Source organism: Anoplolepis gracilipes, chromosome 7 (assembly GCF_047496725.1).
Source record: "Anoplolepis gracilipes chromosome 7, ASM4749672v1, whole genome shotgun sequence".
In the NCBI taxonomy this organism is placed as follows: domain Eukaryota; kingdom Metazoa; phylum Arthropoda; class Insecta; order Hymenoptera; family Formicidae; genus Anoplolepis; species Anoplolepis gracilipes.
The window spans coordinates 3,124,042-3,144,738 of NC_132976.1; the positions used below are offsets into that span (position 1 = coordinate 3,124,042).

Here is a 20,697-nt window from a genome sequence, read left to right on the forward strand (position 1 = left end):
TCACCCCTCTGACTTCCCACCCCGGAGCGCCACCGAGCAAACAAATTCAAATCGAGGGAAGACGTTACTTTTAAGTTCGGGAGTTTTGTGACCTGTGTTACTGCTTACTTCTCGGAGACGGTGGTCGCATTTATTATATTAACGTCACGAAAATAGCAATTTCCCTCGCCCTGAACGTGATTGACAATGGCGACAAGAAATCGGACCGCAGTTACGGTGAATAAATAATATTTATTTACAATTTTTAGGAAAAAAATGCCCAAGTATTTCCTCCACGGGGAGGTCACTTATCTTTGCCAGTTATCGATATGGACATCTTTAAATGCCTTTCGCGTTCTTTTTAAACGTACCTGCCACGTTTCGATGAGCCACTTCCGCTTCATTGACTTTCCAGGAAAAAGTTTCCCCAATTTTCTTAAAAATTATATTCCCGAGATTCCTGCAATTTTTTTCCTTTTTTTCACGCACTTTCGCTCATCGGCGATCGAGATTTGCATGGAACGTTCACGATCAAAAAACGTTAAAATTCAACCATTGATAATATTTTATCGTTTTATCGTTTTATTTTTATAAAATCTTATTTTTATACAAATATATAAATAATTTCTAACTCATAAAATTCTAAATTCCTATTCCTTCATTATTTCGTAATACTGATTATTTTGTCTCTCATAAGTTGTATACGTTATTTTGCTTTTTTATCGAAAATAATTTTTTGTCTTTCGTAAGTTTTATATACATTATTTTACTTCTTTACCGAAAATGATCAAAATAAAAATATACATTGAATGAAAAAATATGTACCTATTTCTCCACGTAAAAAAAAATCTCAGAATATTATATTTTTTTGTATAAATTTCAAGATTTTTCTTTCATGTTGCAGATGAACCATAAAAATCAGGAGAATATTAAAAATGTAAAATCTTCAATCGTAGCACCAGTGAATGTAAAAAGGGCGGCACTAGGTGAAATAAGTAACAAAGTTAACACATTGAGGGGTGCACAGCCCATAGATAGGACTAGCTTATTGCAAAAGGATAAAAAAAAAGTGGTAATACCAAAGCGACAAGCTGTGAAACCAAATGTGTCTGAGAAGCCAGTGCAAGTTGTACAGCCGGTTGTTTCTGTTACGGCTAAAACGGATAATGTCCCCAATGTAGCCCTCATACCGGCAACTCCCGTCAATCACAAGCGAAGAGGAAGACAGTCATTTTCGACGGACCTATTAAAATTTGAAGATATTGACGAACAAGATAAAGGAAACCCTATTTTAGTTTCTATTTATACCAATGATATACACGAATATTTACGGACATTAGAAAATCAGACTCAGATTGTAAAAGGATTTCTGTCAGGCCAGGAGGTCACCCCTAAGATGAGGAGTGTGCTGGTAGACTGGTTAATCGAAGTACACCAACAATTTCGATTAATGCAAGAAACATTGTACCTCACAGTCGCAATTATCGATCGTTTCTTACAGGTAATTAGTATGTCACAATAGATGGTGATGGATTTTATCCTTTTTTTAATCAGTATAAGTATCTATCAATCCTCTGTGTTACACGCTTTATTGTTGCAGGCTTTCAGAACCATAGATAGAAAGCAATTGCAACTGGTAGGTGTGGCAGCTATGTTTCTCGCTAGCAAATACGAAGAAATGTATTCGCCGGATATAAGTGACTTTGTGTACATCACAGATCAAGCATATACCAAGTCGAATATATTGAAAATGGAATTGCTCATAGTGAAAACCATAAATTATTCGTTCGGCCGACCGTTACCGCTGCATTTCCTTCGAAGATATAGCAAAGCTGGAAAGGTTGCACATTTACTGAAACATTTTGCAACTTTCATTTTAATAAACTTGTATTATAAATTAGATATTGTATATATTACAGCTTTTCTATATAAATTCATAATTCGTGGGTTATTAAGAGCCAGATGCAGATAATATTGCATCAGTATCATAGAAAACTGAATTTTCTATTTCTTTTATGCAAAGAGCACTGACGAAAGATATTTCCTGATTTTTATACCAAAATTAAAATTAATCTCAATTCGAGAGTTTTAAATAAATCCCTCTCTTGTAAAAGCGTAGGCGAAAAAAGTATTTTCTATATAAATTATATTTTATTTTATTTTAAAGGCACTCCCTATACATCATACCATGGCCAAGTATTTTCTTGAACAAAGCTTGGTTCACTATGAGATGTGTCATTATCCACCTAGTCTCATTGCTGCAGCGGCACTCTATCTAGCATTTTTGTAAGAAATAGCATCTTCATGCATTACAAAATATCAATTAATAATTAATGATAATTAGATAATATTTATCTTCAATAATTATCGTCTTGTAGGATTATTGGTAATGATGAGGAAGACGAAAGCAAAGATATCTGGACAGACACTCTAGTATACTACAGCACCTACTCTAAGGACGAGGTGTTACCTGCAGTGCGTGATATAGCTGCCATAATAATTAATGCAGAGACAAGCAAATATCAAGCTGTGAGAAAGAAGTACATCAACGTGAAACATATGAAAATTAGTATTCGGCCAGAACTTAAGTCGCCAATTATGCATGCCATTGCAACAAAAAGCAATGAAACAGAATTATAATAGAACAAAATAGAATTTATATTTTTATTTGTGACCTTATTATATATGCTATTGTGAGATATATTTTCAATAAGATATTTGTATATCATATTAAATGTCGTATCGAACATACAATGGATCTAACCATGGACGTTTTAGTTCATGAGAAAGAGAGAGAGAGTGAGAGTGAGAGTGAGAGTGAGAGTAAGAATAAGAATAAGAGTGAGATCGCGTCCTTCAAAAGCCAAAATAAAGTTTGCTTTATCACAAAGTGATGAAAATTGTATGAATTAGATATTTGATACACAAATTTCTTATTGAGTCTATTCTCGTTTAGTCACAAAGTAGCGAAAAACAGGACGTATTTAGAGATCTGTATACAAAAATTTGTTAAGATTAGCATGAAAATTTAGTCAGATATCACTGATGGACTTTATTTTGGACTGCCATAGTTAAACTAGGTATAGCAAAAATAAAATGAATCTTTTATAATGAAGTATTAAATAAAGCTTTTAGTTTTTATTCATAGCCGATTATAAAAATATTTTAATTTTGATATATATACGTCCTACACATACATACACACACACACACATACAGGTACTTTTAATGTCGCCATATGATTGTATTTAAAATATGTACCTCACTTTTTTATGCTTTTATATTCATATTTTTTTCTCAAATACAGTCTCTTAATTATATGAAAACTATTTAAATATTTTGCTTTCTACTTTGAAATATTATATAAATTGCATAAAAGTTATGTGCAAAAATCAGAAATAAAAATTTTTTGAGATTATGAAATTTTTATCAATATGGTGATATAAAATTTATACTTTAATTATATACGTTATATTACTATATAGCCTCTATAATATGTAAATAAAATAATTATTGTATAAGTATATTTGCTTGAAGAAAAAAAAAGATGAAATTGTACATCGTCAGTTAAGTAATTTAAATTTTAACAATTCCAAATTAAAAATGAATGTTTAATATATGCATAAAAAAATTTCAAAATTAAAAATGGCCGCTATATATATATATATATTTAACATTTATTAGTTACAAATTATTATAAAATGATAATGATATGTTATAACTATACACAAAAATTTGTAAATACATAACTTTGTAAATTAATACAATTTATTTGCATAAATTAATTAATTGAATTGCCTTAATTCCTCTTATTATATAATAATAATACCTTTACTCTTATATACACATAACTTTTAACATATTTCTCATTAAGACTTTGGCGATAATTTATCAGATTAATTCGTGATATTTTACTAATATTGAATAGAGTTATTAGTTTTGTTATTTGTTATAGATAGGAAAAAAAGATTAGAAATAAATTATAGAAATTTATTTAGAGAAATTTTGTCAGAATTCCGCTAATTAAATTTATATAATTGCCGATTAAATTACTCAAAATTTATTAATATAATCAAAGTCACTCCTAATTCTTAATTGATGTTATTGAATTATGATGTCACAAATATAAATTGTTTTACAAAATAGGTCGAGTCATAAATTTGGATGTTCATTAAATTTCATTTTATTTAAGTTCATTTCTATTAAATTTATTAAGGAAACAACGGAATAGGAGTTTTAAACTTGTTTAAAAAAATTTTCAAAAAATATTTAAAACACAGGATGCTGCATCAGTTTCAGGCGGATAAGTTATGTATCGTTCTGAAAGATAAAAATTAAAAAAAGACATAAAAGAAATACAAAGAAATATAGTTCTAATACTGTAATATCCGACCACTTACCCACTAATTTAATAGGTGCAGTAATTTCTTGAATTTGTGCCGGTGTATAAATTGTCATTTTTTCCTATTAATTAGTTCAAATATATGTAGAGCACGATTCTCATAAATCGTTAAGGAATATTAATTATAATAATTACTCACCACCTCGGCTAAGCTCGTAGGAGCTGATTTGTCCCAAATTTCTAATTTACTATTTTCCACCAATTGGAAGAAGTTATTTACTTCAATGTGCAGTTTTTCCGCGCATTCATCGAATTCGAAGCGTATCAACGCCTGAACAAGCCGGAACCATTCATCTGTAAGTGAAAAATATATCATTAGTATATTCGATACGTCTATCCAATCATATGCTCTATAATGCAATGTTATTCATCACATATTGTTTCTGCGAACAAACCTCTATTTTTATACGCAGTAGTAATAATCTGATAAAGAACGTGTATTAGGCCTAAATCTTCAAACAAACTACCCTCCTTTAAACTTAAAAGCTTCCTCTCTTGCTTTCTACGATTTTTATTTGATCGATAGCTTCTCCTAAAAAAAAAAAAAAGGAAGATACATTTGTACACATCTTATTTTACATCTTATTAGATTGTAAAACGTGTATATAATAGAGATACGCACCTGGAAGCTGTAGATGTTCGCGATTTTTTACTTGAAACAGAACCCGCGATGCTACTCGTGTCGCTAAGAGAGTCCGCAATTTCTTGGCCGAATATCGGTTCGTCATGACTAATCAATTCGTTAGACGGTCGTGTTTGTCTCGCCTTTATCTCTGCTCTTACCAATGTGAGGCGTGACTTGTGTCTGAGGAAATCCTCCTTAAATTTATCCAATTGCAACATTACATGTTCCGCGTGTTCCGTTACTCCAGGTTTAATGTGTGTCTCTGTAAAAGCAAAAAAAAACTGTTAGTATATATACCTGCAATAATGTATTAAAATTTTTTAATTTTAAAAATCATTTCTTATGCAAGTTATAAATTTGTTTTTAAAAGTTTAGTTTCACACACATACACAATTTATATACATACATACATTATATATTAAACATTAAATTATACATTAATTATAAATTAATGTATAATTTAATATTTAATATATAATTTAATAATTTATATATTAATTTAAACATATATATTAATTTGCTTGCTATGATTAATCACTAACCACACAGATCTAGGCGTTGGACATCGTGTGCTATCCTTATGGCACGTTTCCAAATTTTCCCCTCACACAATAATGCAACAGCTTCTTCAGCATCGTTTAAATAATCTTTTAATATTGTAGCTGCATCTTCATAATTTCGTTCTGCTCTTAAACGTTTTACTAGCCGTTCGTAAAGTTCATGTAAATCTGTAGAACTGAAGAAATTATTTTCTTACATAAAATATAAAACAGCACATTATAATTGTATCAGTTATGATAATAATAAAATAATGTATCTAATATATAAAAGTAATATATAAAAGTAATATATAAAAGTAAAAAAATGACATGTTTACCTTAATTTCATTTCTCTCGATACCGCGATTGCATCCTCCCAACTGTCACCTAACGTGCTAAGTGCTTTTAAAGCTCTGTCGAGATCGCCGCTTCTGTAAAACATTATACCGGCTTCTCGATACTTCGTTTTACTTAATAAAAATTCTCCATAAGCTCGAGCAATCTTTTTATACTCCGTATTACCTTTTTTAAACAATTTCATTGCTTTTGAATATAATTTCTGATTATGCACTAAATTGAAACATTCCTCAAACTTAGTCGAGTCTCTGGATATATGTTCGAGCGCCGATTCATAACGTTTAAGATGCATATCAATGGAATATTTCATGTGATGTTCATTTAATTTCTTCAAGTTGTTTAAGAACGGAATATATTCCTTGGGATCCTTCGAAGACTTGGAGGCTACAAACATTGTCAGTTCGAAATCGTACATGCCTAATGCGGTATCGTACAAAATATCAATATTTACAAAATGTAGCAAATATTTCAGCGCATCTTCGGCAGATGTCGGGGAAGGAGATTGCGTTGACTTGTGCGAGTCCTCCAATATCTTGACCTCTTTTACTTTACCAAGTGCTTCTTCTAATCCTCGCTTCTCATGATTTTTCACTAAACTCACCAATATCGGTTGTATCAGATCAGCTGCGTCACGTCGTTTCTCCATAATACTTCTCAATAATTCACAGATCTTGTTTACCTTGTTAACTTTGGTTTCCGATGTCGCGATCGATCGTGCAGAACGATTCGGATAACAATTCGCATACATCATGTTAGTGACGTCTTCGTTTTGTAACTCTGACAGAAACAGGCTTAACAAATCTGGTTTCGCAATTTCTTCCACAAATTTTTCCGCGTTATCCGTAAATAATTTCGGATCGTGATCATAAATTAAATTCAAGTTTATACGTTGTTTCTTCATTATGTCAAATACTGTCCGATAACTGCAATTATTGAGATGAGATTTTAATATGTGCAACGATAATGCTCTTGGTTCTATACATTCTAAATTTCCTCTGGGCATTTGCAAAATTGTCTTTGAGTTTTGAGATATCGCTGCTATTATATAAGAATCCTTTTCTATTCGTCTGATGTAGATATCTGTAATAATACATCAAAAAGTTAGAGAAAGGAATATAATAGTACAAGATAGAAGATTTAAAGTTTTACAAACTATAAAAGTTTGCATTATAGTAAAAAAATGTTTTAAATAAAAGTTGTTTGATTCTTGAAGAGAAAAAAAGAGGAATATTAGTTTTATCTTGAGTATAGATGTAAAGATCAAATTAGTTTCTTTTTAATGGAGCCATCCTAATTTTTTTATACAATTCTTCATTTCCTTGCAATAGTTGGCGTTATAAAAAGTTATAAAGGTATGATAAAAACTTAAATAGTTTACGGGATATTTCATAGTTTATGTAAAATTATCGAATTAAAGTCTAAAATATCGATTTATGTATACAAATTTTAGGGTGGTTCCATTAAAATAAAAATAGCAGAGATTATATTGTTCTCAAGTGAACAAAGTTATTGTTCCACTTTATATACATGAAAGGAGTTACAAAGATACGAAGATTCACCTGTAAATGATATTTCATTACTGCCATTTTCCCAAGGTTTGACAGTTAAATCGTGTTTACTTAGCTGTTCCATCCCCGTCTCGTTTAAGGGAACGCAAATCAACGTGTGTTGCTGTGTCGTAAGAAGCAAGAAATCAGAATGCACATAAAAACTTGTAATATTTTTAGTGATTTCTTTTCCGTCAATCGAGAAACAATTTGTGCAAGACAGAGCAATGATAACGTCTTTTGAGTCAATTTTTACAACTTCCAGTTGATAGCATGGCTCCCTTAAGAGTATATTTGTTGGATCAAGTTCTTCTGCATCTTTGGTATATTTGAATACAGCTGAATCTACTATTATGTAAGCCGTATCTGCATCGGGAGAAGGAATTATATGTTCTATTGAATTATCTACGGCATAAAATTTCCTATAAAGAAATTTAAGTTCATGTATCTTTTTTCATTAGATGCGTGCGATTTTTTTATGTATATGTTATGTAATACAATTTATTCACGATATTTATTTTAATATAATTTAGAAGAAACTACATACCGTATCGGCAAAATGCCGTTTATTTTAGAATGTATTTCGTTCGGAGACAAAACGCACAAGAGATTATGTTCACCCACAGTCACGGAGAACAATAGAATATCTTCCGCAAGCCATAAAAAATGATGCATGGTGAACATACATTTGTCAATTCCTGTTAAGTCTAAAGTTGAGCAATCGACGTTGCACGATTGTAAAACTTCGTATTCTGGTAAAACAGAATCCTACAAAATGTAATAAATTATATATGCAATAATAATTTTCTACAAATATATTAGTTTATATTACAGTGATTACCGTTATTCGCTTGAAAAACGTTAAATTGTTATCACACGATATGGTGCAGAACATATTGCTGTTTATCAATGATGTATTGATACTTGGTGCAAAGGCAACAGCATTTACTGGTTTTTGAGTCTGTAAAGATTGATGCGCCATTGGCGGCGGAACGATTCCGTCTCTGAAACCAGTAACTAGCGTTTTGTTTCCATCAATAACGGCAATTACGGTATTGTCGTCTACAGTCTTGCCTCGACTATGAGTCACGCACCAATTGAAAGAGCAAAACATAATTTCTTTCGACGTTAGAAGAATCAGTTCTTTCTGATCGTATCTTCCTGTAGTGCTCCATGTTGCATATATCAGTGGGCTGTCGATAGAAAAAACAATGCTCTGCTTGAGATACCAGTGACAATTGTTCTCTGTCCATAACTGCAGTATTGTGTTGGACATTCCTGACTGTTCGCAAATAACAGCTAAGACATCTGAATTTGGTGACCAAAGTAAATCTTTCACCTGAAAAATACCTATTTAGAAAGATTTGAAGAATTAAAATACAAAAAGCAGAGAAATCTGGAGAACATGCATCTTTCAATATTTAATGTGTACCGTTACTTCATTCGGTGCAAACGGAAGTGAAAAATCCGTGTATTTGAGGCCGTTTTTTTCAAAGAGTGCAACTACATGTTTATTGGCCAATCTTTGGGTTGCAGCAATTAAATTTCCTAACGGCCGCCAAGCCAAACATTCCTCCAATCCGTTAGTTGGTTCGCTGGTGTAGCATAAGGTACCCTTTCGATCGAATACTTTAAACTGTCGAAATTTCGTTAAAACATGTAGGAAACTGACAGCGAATAGAGTACCATCCCCACGCCAAGTGATTCGAGGACGACCATCATCGAGTTCGTTCGTGTTTACTTGTTCTGGCTTAGCTTTAGCTGCTGCTTTCCCTGCTGAACCATGGAACTGAGTCTCTTTTTTGCCCCAACCAACAGTAACAAATTGCTTCTCTCCAAAGTCTTCTGAGTATAAATCCACCTGTAATATTGTAATATGTTATAATTTTATAATTATAAAATCCCAGAAAGTACACAACATTTATAATAAATATTCACAAATATTTTTACTATTTTTTTTGAGAAATATTATATAAATATTTTATACATGTATTACATTATATACATTAAAAAAAAAATTATAAAAACTATATTTAACATATTATTAAAATATAGATTAACTATTTCATATAACATGTATTTATTTTATATATATAATATTTTTATATAATTAAAAAACAAATATTTGCTTGAATATTTATGATAAATCTTCATGATCTGTTCAATAAGATTACAAAAATATTTATAAAATATTGTAATAAATATTTGTAAAATATTCAAATAATTATTATAAATACTTCATATATTTTATAAATATTGCATACTATCTAGGATTATATAAATTATTATATATTTGTATATAAAATAATATTTAATAAAATTATCTTGTAAAGGTACATAACATATTACCTCTGATATTATTTGAAACTCAGACACCATAACGATGACAGTTCCTGTACATGTTACAGCCGTAATGATCTCATTATCTGGACTAAGTTTCATACACTCTAGGCCATCGCTAAATGTAATTACTATCTCGTGTATAACATTGGCTCGATCTGACATATCCAATCTGGCAATAGCACCGGATTCATAGGCGCAATATAACTCTTGCATTGCAACGCAATATTCAAATCCCACAACCTTATCATTTTCATATTCAGCAAAATTTATACTGGTAATATCACTGATATCCTCAATTGATATTGTATAGATCTGATTGCCAACTAGAATATATAAGCTAAGATAATTTGGATCGATGGCACATTGCAAAGATCCACGATCGTTTGCCAAAGCGATATCTTTCATAAATTCGACATTCCGGCGTCGTAGCTGATGAACTGTCAAGTTTTTCATGCTTTTAGACGGCGTCTCACGTGCACGTATCTAGGATATATAACCTTGAATCTAAAAAAAAAAACAAATACATTTCAACATAATTCGACATGGAAAAATTATAGAAAAATATGAAAGATATTTTGTGGAAGAGATACAAAATACATCTCGACACAGAATATATTTTTTAGATATTATTTTATTTACAACGCATGAGACTAACCTTATTACTCATCTACCATGAGAAATTACAGGTATAAAGTATGCGAGAAATAAAGATAGGGAGTCTGTTCTTTTTTTTAAGAACATTGCCAGTATTTCGTTTGCAACCCGCTACGCGGCGCTGAAGCGCCTTACAAATGTCACTGTTGGCGGACAGTCTAGTGTCCCGCGATTTCGTGATCCTCGATGGTGTCGGCGACGATCCGATCTTCGAATAGAACGAGCGACGAATAGAAAAAAAAAAAAAAAAAAAAAAAACAATAGACGGCAAGCGGTGATTGTTATCTCGCCTTGAGATTGGAACTTGATTCGCGCGCGAGTGGTAAGTCCGGGTTCCGGGTCAGAGTGATCGACCAACTATTGTGATTGAGTTGACAGATCAACTGACAACTGACAGCCGGACGGACGGACGGACGGGCGGGCGGGCGATCAGCAGCGCCATCAGCAGCGCGATAAGATGAAGCGGCTGTGAAGCTCGGCCACCGCGACCAGGCCAACCGACCAACCACCGTAGCCGCGCGCGACACACGTTCACGCCGCGGGTGGAAATTAAATTAATACGCTCCTTCCCGATCGCGAGAGTTGCAATCGCGGGTTACGCGCCCCCGTGAAGTTCTACCGGCCGGTTTCCGGGACTCCGAGAGTCGGGCCGACGACGACGACGACAACGACGACGACGACGGCGGCGGCGGCGGCGGCCGTGGTAGTGGTGACTGCTTGCTAGTAAGAATAACACGGTGGCGTTACCGTTGAAAAATCAACGACGACGACGACTTCTGCGAGAAGCGACCGTGAGGGAAAAAACTGCCATACAACTCGTGCTCAGAGAACGCGACTGCTGATTTTACGGGGAGAGAAAGAGAGAGAGAGAGAGAGAGGGCTGAGAGAAAGAGAAATATATATCCGTACGTATCGTAGAAACGTGTCGATCCGTATGTCGCCCATGGTGCAAATCTCCGATAACGACGACCCGGAGAACCACCCTGCCTCCCCCTCCTCCCAGATGATTCCTTTGTTTATGCGGATATGTGCGGTTGCTGTGTATATATATATATATATATATATATGTGTGTGCGTGTGTGAGAGTATTCAATTTTCGAGAAAAAAAAAATGCCAGCCAAAGATCTTTCATTTAATGTTCTTCCGAATTTGTCGCCCGCGAAAGGATCCCCCGGATCTTATCGACACTCTGTCGACGAATCCATCCACGGGGATCTCGACATTCGGGGAGCCACACGAATATCAAGCTGCGCGCTCGCGCGCGCCTGCCCCCCCCCCCCCCCTCCCACTCCTCCTCCCCCACACACGTACACACGTGTTCTATACGTGTGTACGTACGTGCTCTTCTCGGTGCGGCATCTTAAGCTGTCATCAACGTTGTCAATTCACAGCCGACTCCGCCGTTCGTCCCCGACGAGCGAATGGTTGAAAAAAAGATTATTGATTTCCGTGTCTCCCCCCGATATATGCCAAGATAGATATCCGAATATCCGGTTTGTAGATCGCATGGCGCGACTGTGCAGCATTGTGTTTTGTGTAGAAGGAAAGAGTGGGGGGAGGAGGGGAGAGAGAGAGAGAGAGAGAGAGAGAGTGAGTGAGAAAAAATTCTCGATGTGGAATGCGAGAGATGCTGACGATGTTGCTCGAGACGATTTTTTACGTCAACATTCTCGTCTATTCTCGTTTGTAATTTAACGTGAGATGTGAACGAGAAAAGAAAGATTGCATCTGTTAATATGGCTCTATCCTTTTTGAAACAGATAACACAAATGTTTCATTTAAATTTTAAAAGATACAACTCATCGTTATTATGGATCGAAATTTGTATTGGAAATTATGTTATGGAAATTATATCAGACAGAGAGAGAGAGAAGTGTTTTAAGTTACTATGAATTATTGATAATAGAAAAAATTTTAATAACAAAAAGATAAGCTGTTTTATTGTTGATAAGCATTTTTAAAGATTTTTGTAAACTCAAAAAAGATGAAGAACCTAAAAGATTTTCACAAGACTTGAAGAATGAATAAATTGGATGATAAATTTCATGATCAATTTTTCACACTTTTCTTCAGGAGATTTAATTAAACATTTTTTTTTACTAAAATGTTTTATTTTACTTATCTCTTGTGTCTGTTAACTTTTAATAAGTTTACATATTTTCTTTCTTTCACAGATCTTTGCATAAACAATGGCTGCATTACCACGGAGGATCATTAAAGAAACTCAAAGATTAATGCAAGAACCAGTTCCTGGTATCAGCGCTGTACCAGATGACACAAACGCTAGGTATTTTCACGTAATAGTAACGGGACCTGAGGATTCGCCGTTCGAAGGCGGACTATTTAAACTCGAATTGTTCCTACCTGAAGATTATCCAATGTCCGCACCTAAAGTTAGATTCATTACAAAAATATATCATCCAAATATAGACAGGTAAAGAGAAAAAAATACATTTACTTTAATTATCGTGTACATACAAATTTTGTCTTCCTTCGAGAAAGTAATTTCTCAATCATAATTTATTTTTTATACATCACATAAACATGCAAGATATCTCCAATAAATATAAATTTTTCTCTTCAACGATAAGCTACACAATAGCAACAATAAGCTACAAATAGCTAAAATTGCTTATGTTATATTTATATCTAAAACACACATTGATTGAGATGAAATGGACAAAGACAAATAATTTGCTCGAAAGAGAGAGAAAGAGGGAGAGAGATGTCGTTTAAAAACTTATTTCAATTATTTCACTTTATTTACAGATTGGGCAGGATCTGCTTGGATATTCTCAAGGACAAATGGAGTCCAGCGCTTCAAATTAGAACAGTTTTGTTGTCTATACAGGCACTTCTGAGCGCGCCGAATCCCGACGATCCTTTGGCAAATGATGTAGCTGAACTTTGGAAGGTCAACGAAAGCGAAGCGATACGTAATGCCAAAGAATGGACTCGAAGATACGCTATGGACAACTGATCTCAGCCTTGTCAGATCGCCCACGACAAAGCAAAGCGACGTTATTCCTACCTTTCCCAGACTTCTGATCACCATACCCGCACCAATTGCGTATCCAGCACCTGTGTCCACAATTTTGCTAAAAAAATAATAAAAGTTTTGTAAGAGTAAAACAGAATGGATATTTTCTATATTGCTGGGGAAAATGCGAAGCACTGTTGAATTTATTCAATCGCTCATTAGAGGAATATCTTCGTAAATTAGAAGAATATCTTCGTAAATATCTTCCTACATTGAAATGTTGCGAATCTCTCTTTCTGTAAGAGAGGAGGGGGCAAAAGTTTCCCCTCTGTGAGAAGACGCGATGAGATGTGTTACAATATACATATAAATTTGAAATTGTATTGAGCAAAAATATGCTATATACAAATCTCATTGCTACGAAACCTTTTGTGCAATTTGCAATTTCCTTTTTTTTTTTTTTTTCCTTATTCCTAGTGTAGATTATTTAAAAGTGGAATTGAAAGGTTTATATTATTTAACATATTGATTCTCTTCTTGAAACAAATTTTTATTGTATATATTAACTGGTTATATATGTATATTTCTCTCTCTCGCTCTCTTTCTGTCTAAAACATAGATTTAAGTATTATTGCATATTTAGAATAGAAAGACAAAGAGAGAGAGAGAGAATGGCACAAGATTGATCAATATTATACAAATAATGTAGCTATTATTTATCACATGTCTTAGATAATATATTAAAGAAACTACAAAGGTTTTTTCAATCTAATATAAATTTGAATATCTAATTATTTTATTCCAAGATGTATAGAGAATACTGTATAAAACCTTTTAGGTTTTCAAAATATATAAGAAAAAAATATGTTTTTGGATTTTACTCGGAAAAGTTTGACTGTATAAGTGAATAGAAATCTTCCATTATTATGTTAATACTAATTGCCAATTATAATCGCTTAATGTGTAAATATAAGTAAAAAGAGTAGAAAAAAAAAGTCTTTGTGTCTTACAATAAATAAATTCTATTTATCAAGATACACGTAATATAAAATTTCTGCACAGGAAAAATAATAATTCCCACATATAAAATTAATTGTTTTACAAGGAATGCTTACATGAATGAGTGTAAAATACATACGAAAAGATATACATAAATACTTTTCATCTAATGAGTAAAATTAGCAATTGTAACGAGAATATCTGCAAAAAAATATCTAAATTAACATATATTGCATATAATTAAATAAATAGCGAAATAGTAGATACAATATCTTTGTGACAAAACAATGTGGTAAAGAAATAGTACATATATTGATATCGATACAGATATTGATATAGAAATCTATATTTAATATACTTTTGTCATAAAGAGAAATGCATTGGCTCAATAAGATATGATAAAAATATCAGTTTATATCTAATGTACACATATTGTGACAAGTATGAACAAAAAATATATAACCAGTTAGTATATATCTTGTGAAAAAAGAAAACTACCCGAGAGAAAACTCACCTTTTTTCCTAACAATTATTACAACAGAGAGTCTTTGTAATTTAAGGACACGGGAATAGATTAAAACAATTGTAGATAATCTGCAATAATAAAGAGATTATTATTAAGAGTTTGGGATATATAGAGTAGTTATTGTATGCATTAATTACATGTGTACCAGTTACAGAATTTTTCAAAGAAGCTTAATATGGCATAATAATTAACATGCATAAAATAATAACTAAGATTCAAGAGAAAAATTTTAATGTAATGTACGTTTAATTTTTAATGTACATCATGTTCACATCATCAATTAACTATATCTCTATCTCGCGAACACATCAGTACTCTCTACTCGTTTACTTATATAATTGCTTTATGGAAATATCTTAACATACATTGCCGTTAATTAAAAATAAAATTTTTTTTTTTATACGAGTCTCTACGTTACTGAGTTAGTAGTAACAGAATATGAAAAAATAATAACTAATGTAATAATGATTAATAAGCTTGTTTTGTTGAAAAGGCTTATACGAGCATATTATAAGTGTTTTTTTTAATTTATTATATTTAAATACATAATTTGATCAAATACATAGTAAAATGTGAGATATAAATTTGATGTTTGTATGTTGATTATATATATATACGAAAAAATTTAATATATAAAAAAAAATTTTAAATATAATAAAAAAATTCACATACTCAGATTGACTTAAAAAACGATAAAACGGTCTACACAACTGCACGACACTGGCGAACAAGGTAATATTTCAGACATCACTTTTTGTTTCAAAGTATTGTAATTTTAAATTTAATTTATTATTGGCTGAAGAGACAAAAGTAATTGTCAAAACGTCCTATGTTTTATTATGTATTTGACTAATTTATGTATTTAAATATAATAAATAAAAAAACACCCATAGTATACTCGTATAAGCCTATTGTTTTAATTAATTAAATAATAAAATACAAAAAGAATGCATGGAATTAAAATGGATTTCTTTCATAAAAATATCTATAGACTTAAGTGATAATAATACACATTTAATATTTTTGTTGTAAAAAAGTGTATCAGAAAAAGAATGATATACTTTTGATAAGAATATCAACATGAACTCAGTACTATAAAAGGATAAAAAATTAGGACATTTTATAAGAAAAAGAGCAACTTTTATCGGTGCTTCTACTTTTCATGATATTAATAGTTTTAGATTAATTTTAGACCGCTTTTATGAACGCTTCATAATGTATATATACCTCACTGCTTCATATGTCATGCGGATCAATATTTTGAAGAAATAAAACCTTTAAGACGAAAAGAAAAACGGAGGAAATGCTATATCGTTTTTATCATCATATCATTTTGTACGAAAAAAATTCGAGATATATATATATATGCATAACTACGTTTAAACTTGAATTCAAAATTACATTTTATTGTATCTTAGTATGGACTAGCATATACCATATACACATTCAATAGCTCACTTATAATTTATAACTTATTATACACTCACAAACATTGATAAAGACAGTCATGATATCTTGTAGCATGTTTCATGACTGGTGAAGCTACAGCGCAAGCTCTATATATATAAATATAAATATATATATATATACATATATATATATATATATATATATATATATATATATATATATATACACATATATGTATGTGTAAGATATAATTATTTTTTTTATAATTATTTGTTACAAGAAAATGGCTGGGTTTCAATTATTTCATAACGATTCTGACTGGCAATTTTGTATATGTCATTCGTACTGACTCTGCACGATCATTATTCATTATTTTATAAGGCTTAATGATATATAAAACACACATGCTTTGCATCAACCAAATATATATATGTATATATATTTTATATATATATATATATATATAAAATATATATATGTATATATATTTTATATATATATATATACCATAAATCAGGCATTATCCGTCATACCTTCGTTAAAGAATGAGCGTGACCGTACAAATATCGTACATGTTTGGAAATAATTGCACGAAACTTTCTCTTATTTAACAACTGTGTATACTTATTTAAATTTAGAGAGAACAAAAGTTTACACATCTCTTCTCTTTCTTTACATTCATTCATACATAATTCACTAATAACCGTAGAAAAGCTAGAAAAAAAGATTGTAAGGAAAAAAATTCAGATGGATAGAGAATATCAACAGATAATATATTAAACAAGCTTATATGACTTTACGCTTAATAAATACTTCAATATATCAGCCACACTTTAATAATTTACATATCTTTTTTTAAAATAAGAGAAATTTAGGACGAATAAAAATATTATAATTTAATATAATTACATTATTTCGTTTCTAAAAACAGACAAGAAATAAGTATCTGTATAGTCAGATTGACAGCATAAGTGGATATTGTTATTAAAATGTGGCTACAGACATATTCACACAATCAGGGTGGCTTGCGATGGCTGAGTATTAACTTATTATGTATATATATATATATATATATATAATTTTTTCTGTATTTATATTTATATATAATTTATATATATATATATTCATCTTATTCTTAGCGTAATGACTAGATAAGTTTCAGCCACCCAATATATAACATCTTGTGTTTGATCCCATATATTATAATCATACCTCTCTGTTGCTCAATTGAATATATGGTTAAAATTTCTATGCCAAAATTCATTATCCTAACGTATATATATATATATGATCATGATTTATTCTAGATTTACTCTGATGATCTTTCGGCAAAGAATAAAGAACTTTTTGCATATTCATTTAAATATATTTGCCGATAAAGAATGAAGGGTTTTTTCTAGCCCACAATGATATATCGGTTCCTCATGATATGCAGTATCGTATAATATGCTTCGCTATATCCTCTTCAATCAAGTTTAATCGAGAATTACCATATATATATATATATATATATTTATACATACATGTATTTTCATGAGACATTTCTCACGTAACTATTCTCTCGAGGTTTTCCACGCGCTTGCGCTGGTTTACATTATAACTTGCTCTCTTTTACACATTTTATATAAGTATTAGAGACAACGAAATAAACTTTATATACATGCTTTCTTATCCGTGCGTGCCTTCCAGTGAATTGTTCCGTACGAAATGTCACGAATGTCTATGACAAATTAGAGATCTCTGAAGATATATCAGTATAATCGAAGAGTTCTCTGACTTAAATTTAGATAATACAAATAACTCATATCTGTTACAAGTATATGTATATTTATAAAATGGAAAAATGTTTGTGTAACATGTTCCTAATCTTCCAAAAAATTAAACACTAATTTATTTATTAGAAAATTAACATTTTCCGTCGTGTTCAGACAAGTATGACGTTTTTTTACAATACATATATTATGACAATATGTGAACACATAAATTCCATGATTCATGCAAGCGTGTTTAACGATGAAGAATTTAAAACTTGGAGGATATAAAGCGCTCATTAAACTGACGAAAATGTCTAATCAATAGATGAATCGAAAAATTATTTATGCTATCTTCAAAAAAAGACACAAATAATTTTCAATTTGAATACAAAGTTATAATACAATTCAATGCGAATGATTTACTTGCCTTAAAAAAAAAAGATATTTTTTTATCTTTGTTAAAAAAAATTAGATATTTTTTTACAAATAATTACGCTCTGAACCACCAAGTCCTGAACTCTATTCTTCAAACACACTCTATATATATCTCAATGATATCAGAAGTGAAGACAACACACAAGCTTGATTTTCTTGCAAATAAGAATATGCCAATTTCAAGTAGTCTCGCACACACACACATTCACAGACAAAATCTGAATAATTTTTGTTAAAAAATTATGCATACTTTGCTGTCCCGGTTTCGCTTCACTACTTAATGTACTTTGGCATTGAAATTTTATCAGACATCAGGAATCTCAAAATTTGTATCATTGCACACTTCTTGATATTTGAAGCAGAAATAGTTCGAAAGTGAGAAATCTTCAGCAAAAATAGATAAAACTTAGATTATTGTGGCATATATATAGTATTTATATAGAAGAGAGAACGTATTTTTCCTTTCTTTCTTTTTTTTTATAACTTTCTAGCAGTCTATGACTCTGGCGAGAGTTGCATTTTTGGAATGGATGATTGTACCTTATTGGGATTACATATAGAGGTCATCAGTCTGTATATTTTAGAAGAAATTTTCCATTGACAAAGTCACAGAAGTAGAGCTAGAATTCACTTTGTATGCCTATGCAATAAGAGAAGCCATATATTAAAGTGAGTACAATTTACATATTTTACATGTAAGTATTATACATGTTGAAGTGAAGACTTACTGCAAAGCTGATATGAATAAGATGTCCATCTATATATTTATATATGTATAAGCCTTTTTTTTTTATTTATTTATTACTACAACTATCTTTGTGAATTCGCAGACTCCTGCGGAAAATAAGTGAATTGAAAGAAATTTTATTCTGCGAAATTGAATTATATTACCGATAGTTAGAAGTTTATTAGTGATAATGCATTTCTTGATAGTTTTTCACCAATTTTCCACAGAAATCTGCAAAATAAGATTGCTTGAAATTATCACCTCTCAAATTATTAAAATGCGTATCATGAGAAAATTTCGGCAGGTGTGAAGAGATTTCATAGAATATAAGAAAAAAAATTGTCACAATCGTTCACTTAAATAGTTTGTATCCTAAACTTTAAGTTAAAAATTTAGAGAACTTTAAGTCAAGAATTCAATCAAGTTTAAGTTTTTATTAAAACGAGTGTGAGATTAACGTACAAGAGTTCTCAAAATATCTCAAAAGAGAGATAGAAAGAGAGGATGCAAGATTCAAAAGTAGAAATTTATATCCTAAAGTGTCTAAATCGAGTGAAATCTTACATCTATAAAATCTAGACTCTTAAATACACAGCCATTTCTGAATATTTATAAACGTATGCTCGAAGAAGCGATCAATGCAATTTATTTGGTGAGGATAATTGTTTATAAGCTTGTAGTTTACTACATTCGCGAGAAATAAAAAGACAATTCCTCTACTTTTCCCAAAAAATATAAAACATAACGTAATTATACGTTCATTATGGAATTGTATATTTATAGCAATATTCGAAGCAAATAAAGTTCAAGTTCTTTTTTTTTTAATTGTCCAGTTTTTGGACGGCAATCAATTGATGAGGATTATTGTACGAATCAAAGGATTTTCGAAAAATAATATCGTGCAGTGAGTGTGTTACATTATGGTTTCATTTTCATATATTCGAGTATTATAGGATAGTGTCGATCAAGCGGTATTATAGGCATACAAGATCTACTTAGGGCCACTTGCACCAACGTTGATTAACTTTAATCACCGATTAACTTATATGTTCCTCTCTTTCTCCTGAACTTATCTGAAAGAGACAAAGATATAGTTTAATCAACGATTAAGCTAATCGGAGTTTGGTGCAAGTGGCCCTTAGTGGATCATCTTTTTCTGTTTTTTTTTTGTTTTTTTGTTTTTTTTTCCGATATAACGTACAAGTCAATTATTGCGAAAAGTCATCTTGATATCTTGTAAAATGAATTATTCGTTGAAAAAAATCTTATTTACTGCACTCTTCTATATAATTACTATATCGTTATTTATCACGAGATTTATGCATCCCAAGTTTACTACGATAGATAGTAATTTTAGTACAAATTAATTAACCACTGGGCACCAAAGCCGCAAGTATTCGCCGACCTCTTTTAAAGATAA

At 31.2% G+C, this 20,697-nt stretch overlaps 3 protein-coding genes across 6 annotated transcripts; 2 read left to right on the plus strand and 1 right to left on the minus strand.

The window, feature by feature from the left end:
• The first annotated feature begins 26 nt into the window (after nucleotides 1-26).
• Nucleotides 27-3,074, plus strand: LOC140667746 (G2/mitotic-specific cyclin-B). The gene is made up of 5 exons (XM_072895951.1): nucleotides 27-216; nucleotides 884-1,480; nucleotides 1,580-1,819; nucleotides 2,147-2,265; nucleotides 2,358-3,074. Exons 1-5 carry the CDS (start codon nucleotides 187-189, stop codon nucleotides 2,617-2,619), a joined length of 1,248 nt encoding a protein of 415 aa, XP_072752052.1. The 5' UTR covers nucleotides 27-186; the 3' UTR covers nucleotides 2,620-3,074.
• A 1,064-nt stretch (nucleotides 3,075-4,138) lies between these two features.
• Elp1 (elongator complex protein 1) lies at nucleotides 4,139-10,630 on the minus strand. Its single transcript, XM_072895945.1, has 13 exons — nucleotides 10,448-10,630; nucleotides 9,799-10,296; nucleotides 8,882-9,310; nucleotides 8,291-8,788; nucleotides 7,997-8,217; nucleotides 7,462-7,871; nucleotides 5,884-6,982; nucleotides 5,549-5,742; nucleotides 5,004-5,268; nucleotides 4,777-4,913; nucleotides 4,521-4,675; nucleotides 4,380-4,443; nucleotides 4,139-4,299 (listed from the first exon to the last, which is right to left on the minus strand). The coding sequence occupies exons 2-13, from the start codon at nucleotides 10,243-10,245 to the stop codon at nucleotides 4,238-4,240; spliced, it is 3,981 nt and encodes a 1,326-aa protein (XP_072752046.1). The 5' UTR covers nucleotides 10,246-10,296; nucleotides 10,448-10,630; the 3' UTR covers nucleotides 4,139-4,237.
• Nucleotides 10,631-10,651: 21 nt separating this feature from the next.
• Nucleotides 10,652-15,046, plus strand: LOC140667751 (ubiquitin-conjugating enzyme E2 N). 4 transcript variants are annotated; one of them, XM_072895964.1, is made up of 3 exons: nucleotides 10,652-10,768; nucleotides 12,621-12,880; nucleotides 13,216-15,046. In XM_072895964.1, exons 2-3 carry the CDS (start codon nucleotides 12,636-12,638, stop codon nucleotides 13,424-13,426), a joined length of 456 nt encoding a protein of 151 aa, XP_072752065.1. In that variant the 5' UTR covers nucleotides 10,652-10,768; nucleotides 12,621-12,635; the 3' UTR covers nucleotides 13,427-15,046. The 4 variants fall into 4 exon arrangements, with proteins under 4 accessions (XP_072752065.1, XP_072752063.1, XP_072752062.1 ...); XM_072895962.1 differs by having other exon boundaries at nucleotides 10,745-11,169; XM_072895961.1 differs by having other exon boundaries at nucleotides 10,750-11,351.
• Nucleotides 15,047-20,697: the final 5,651 nt, after the last annotated feature.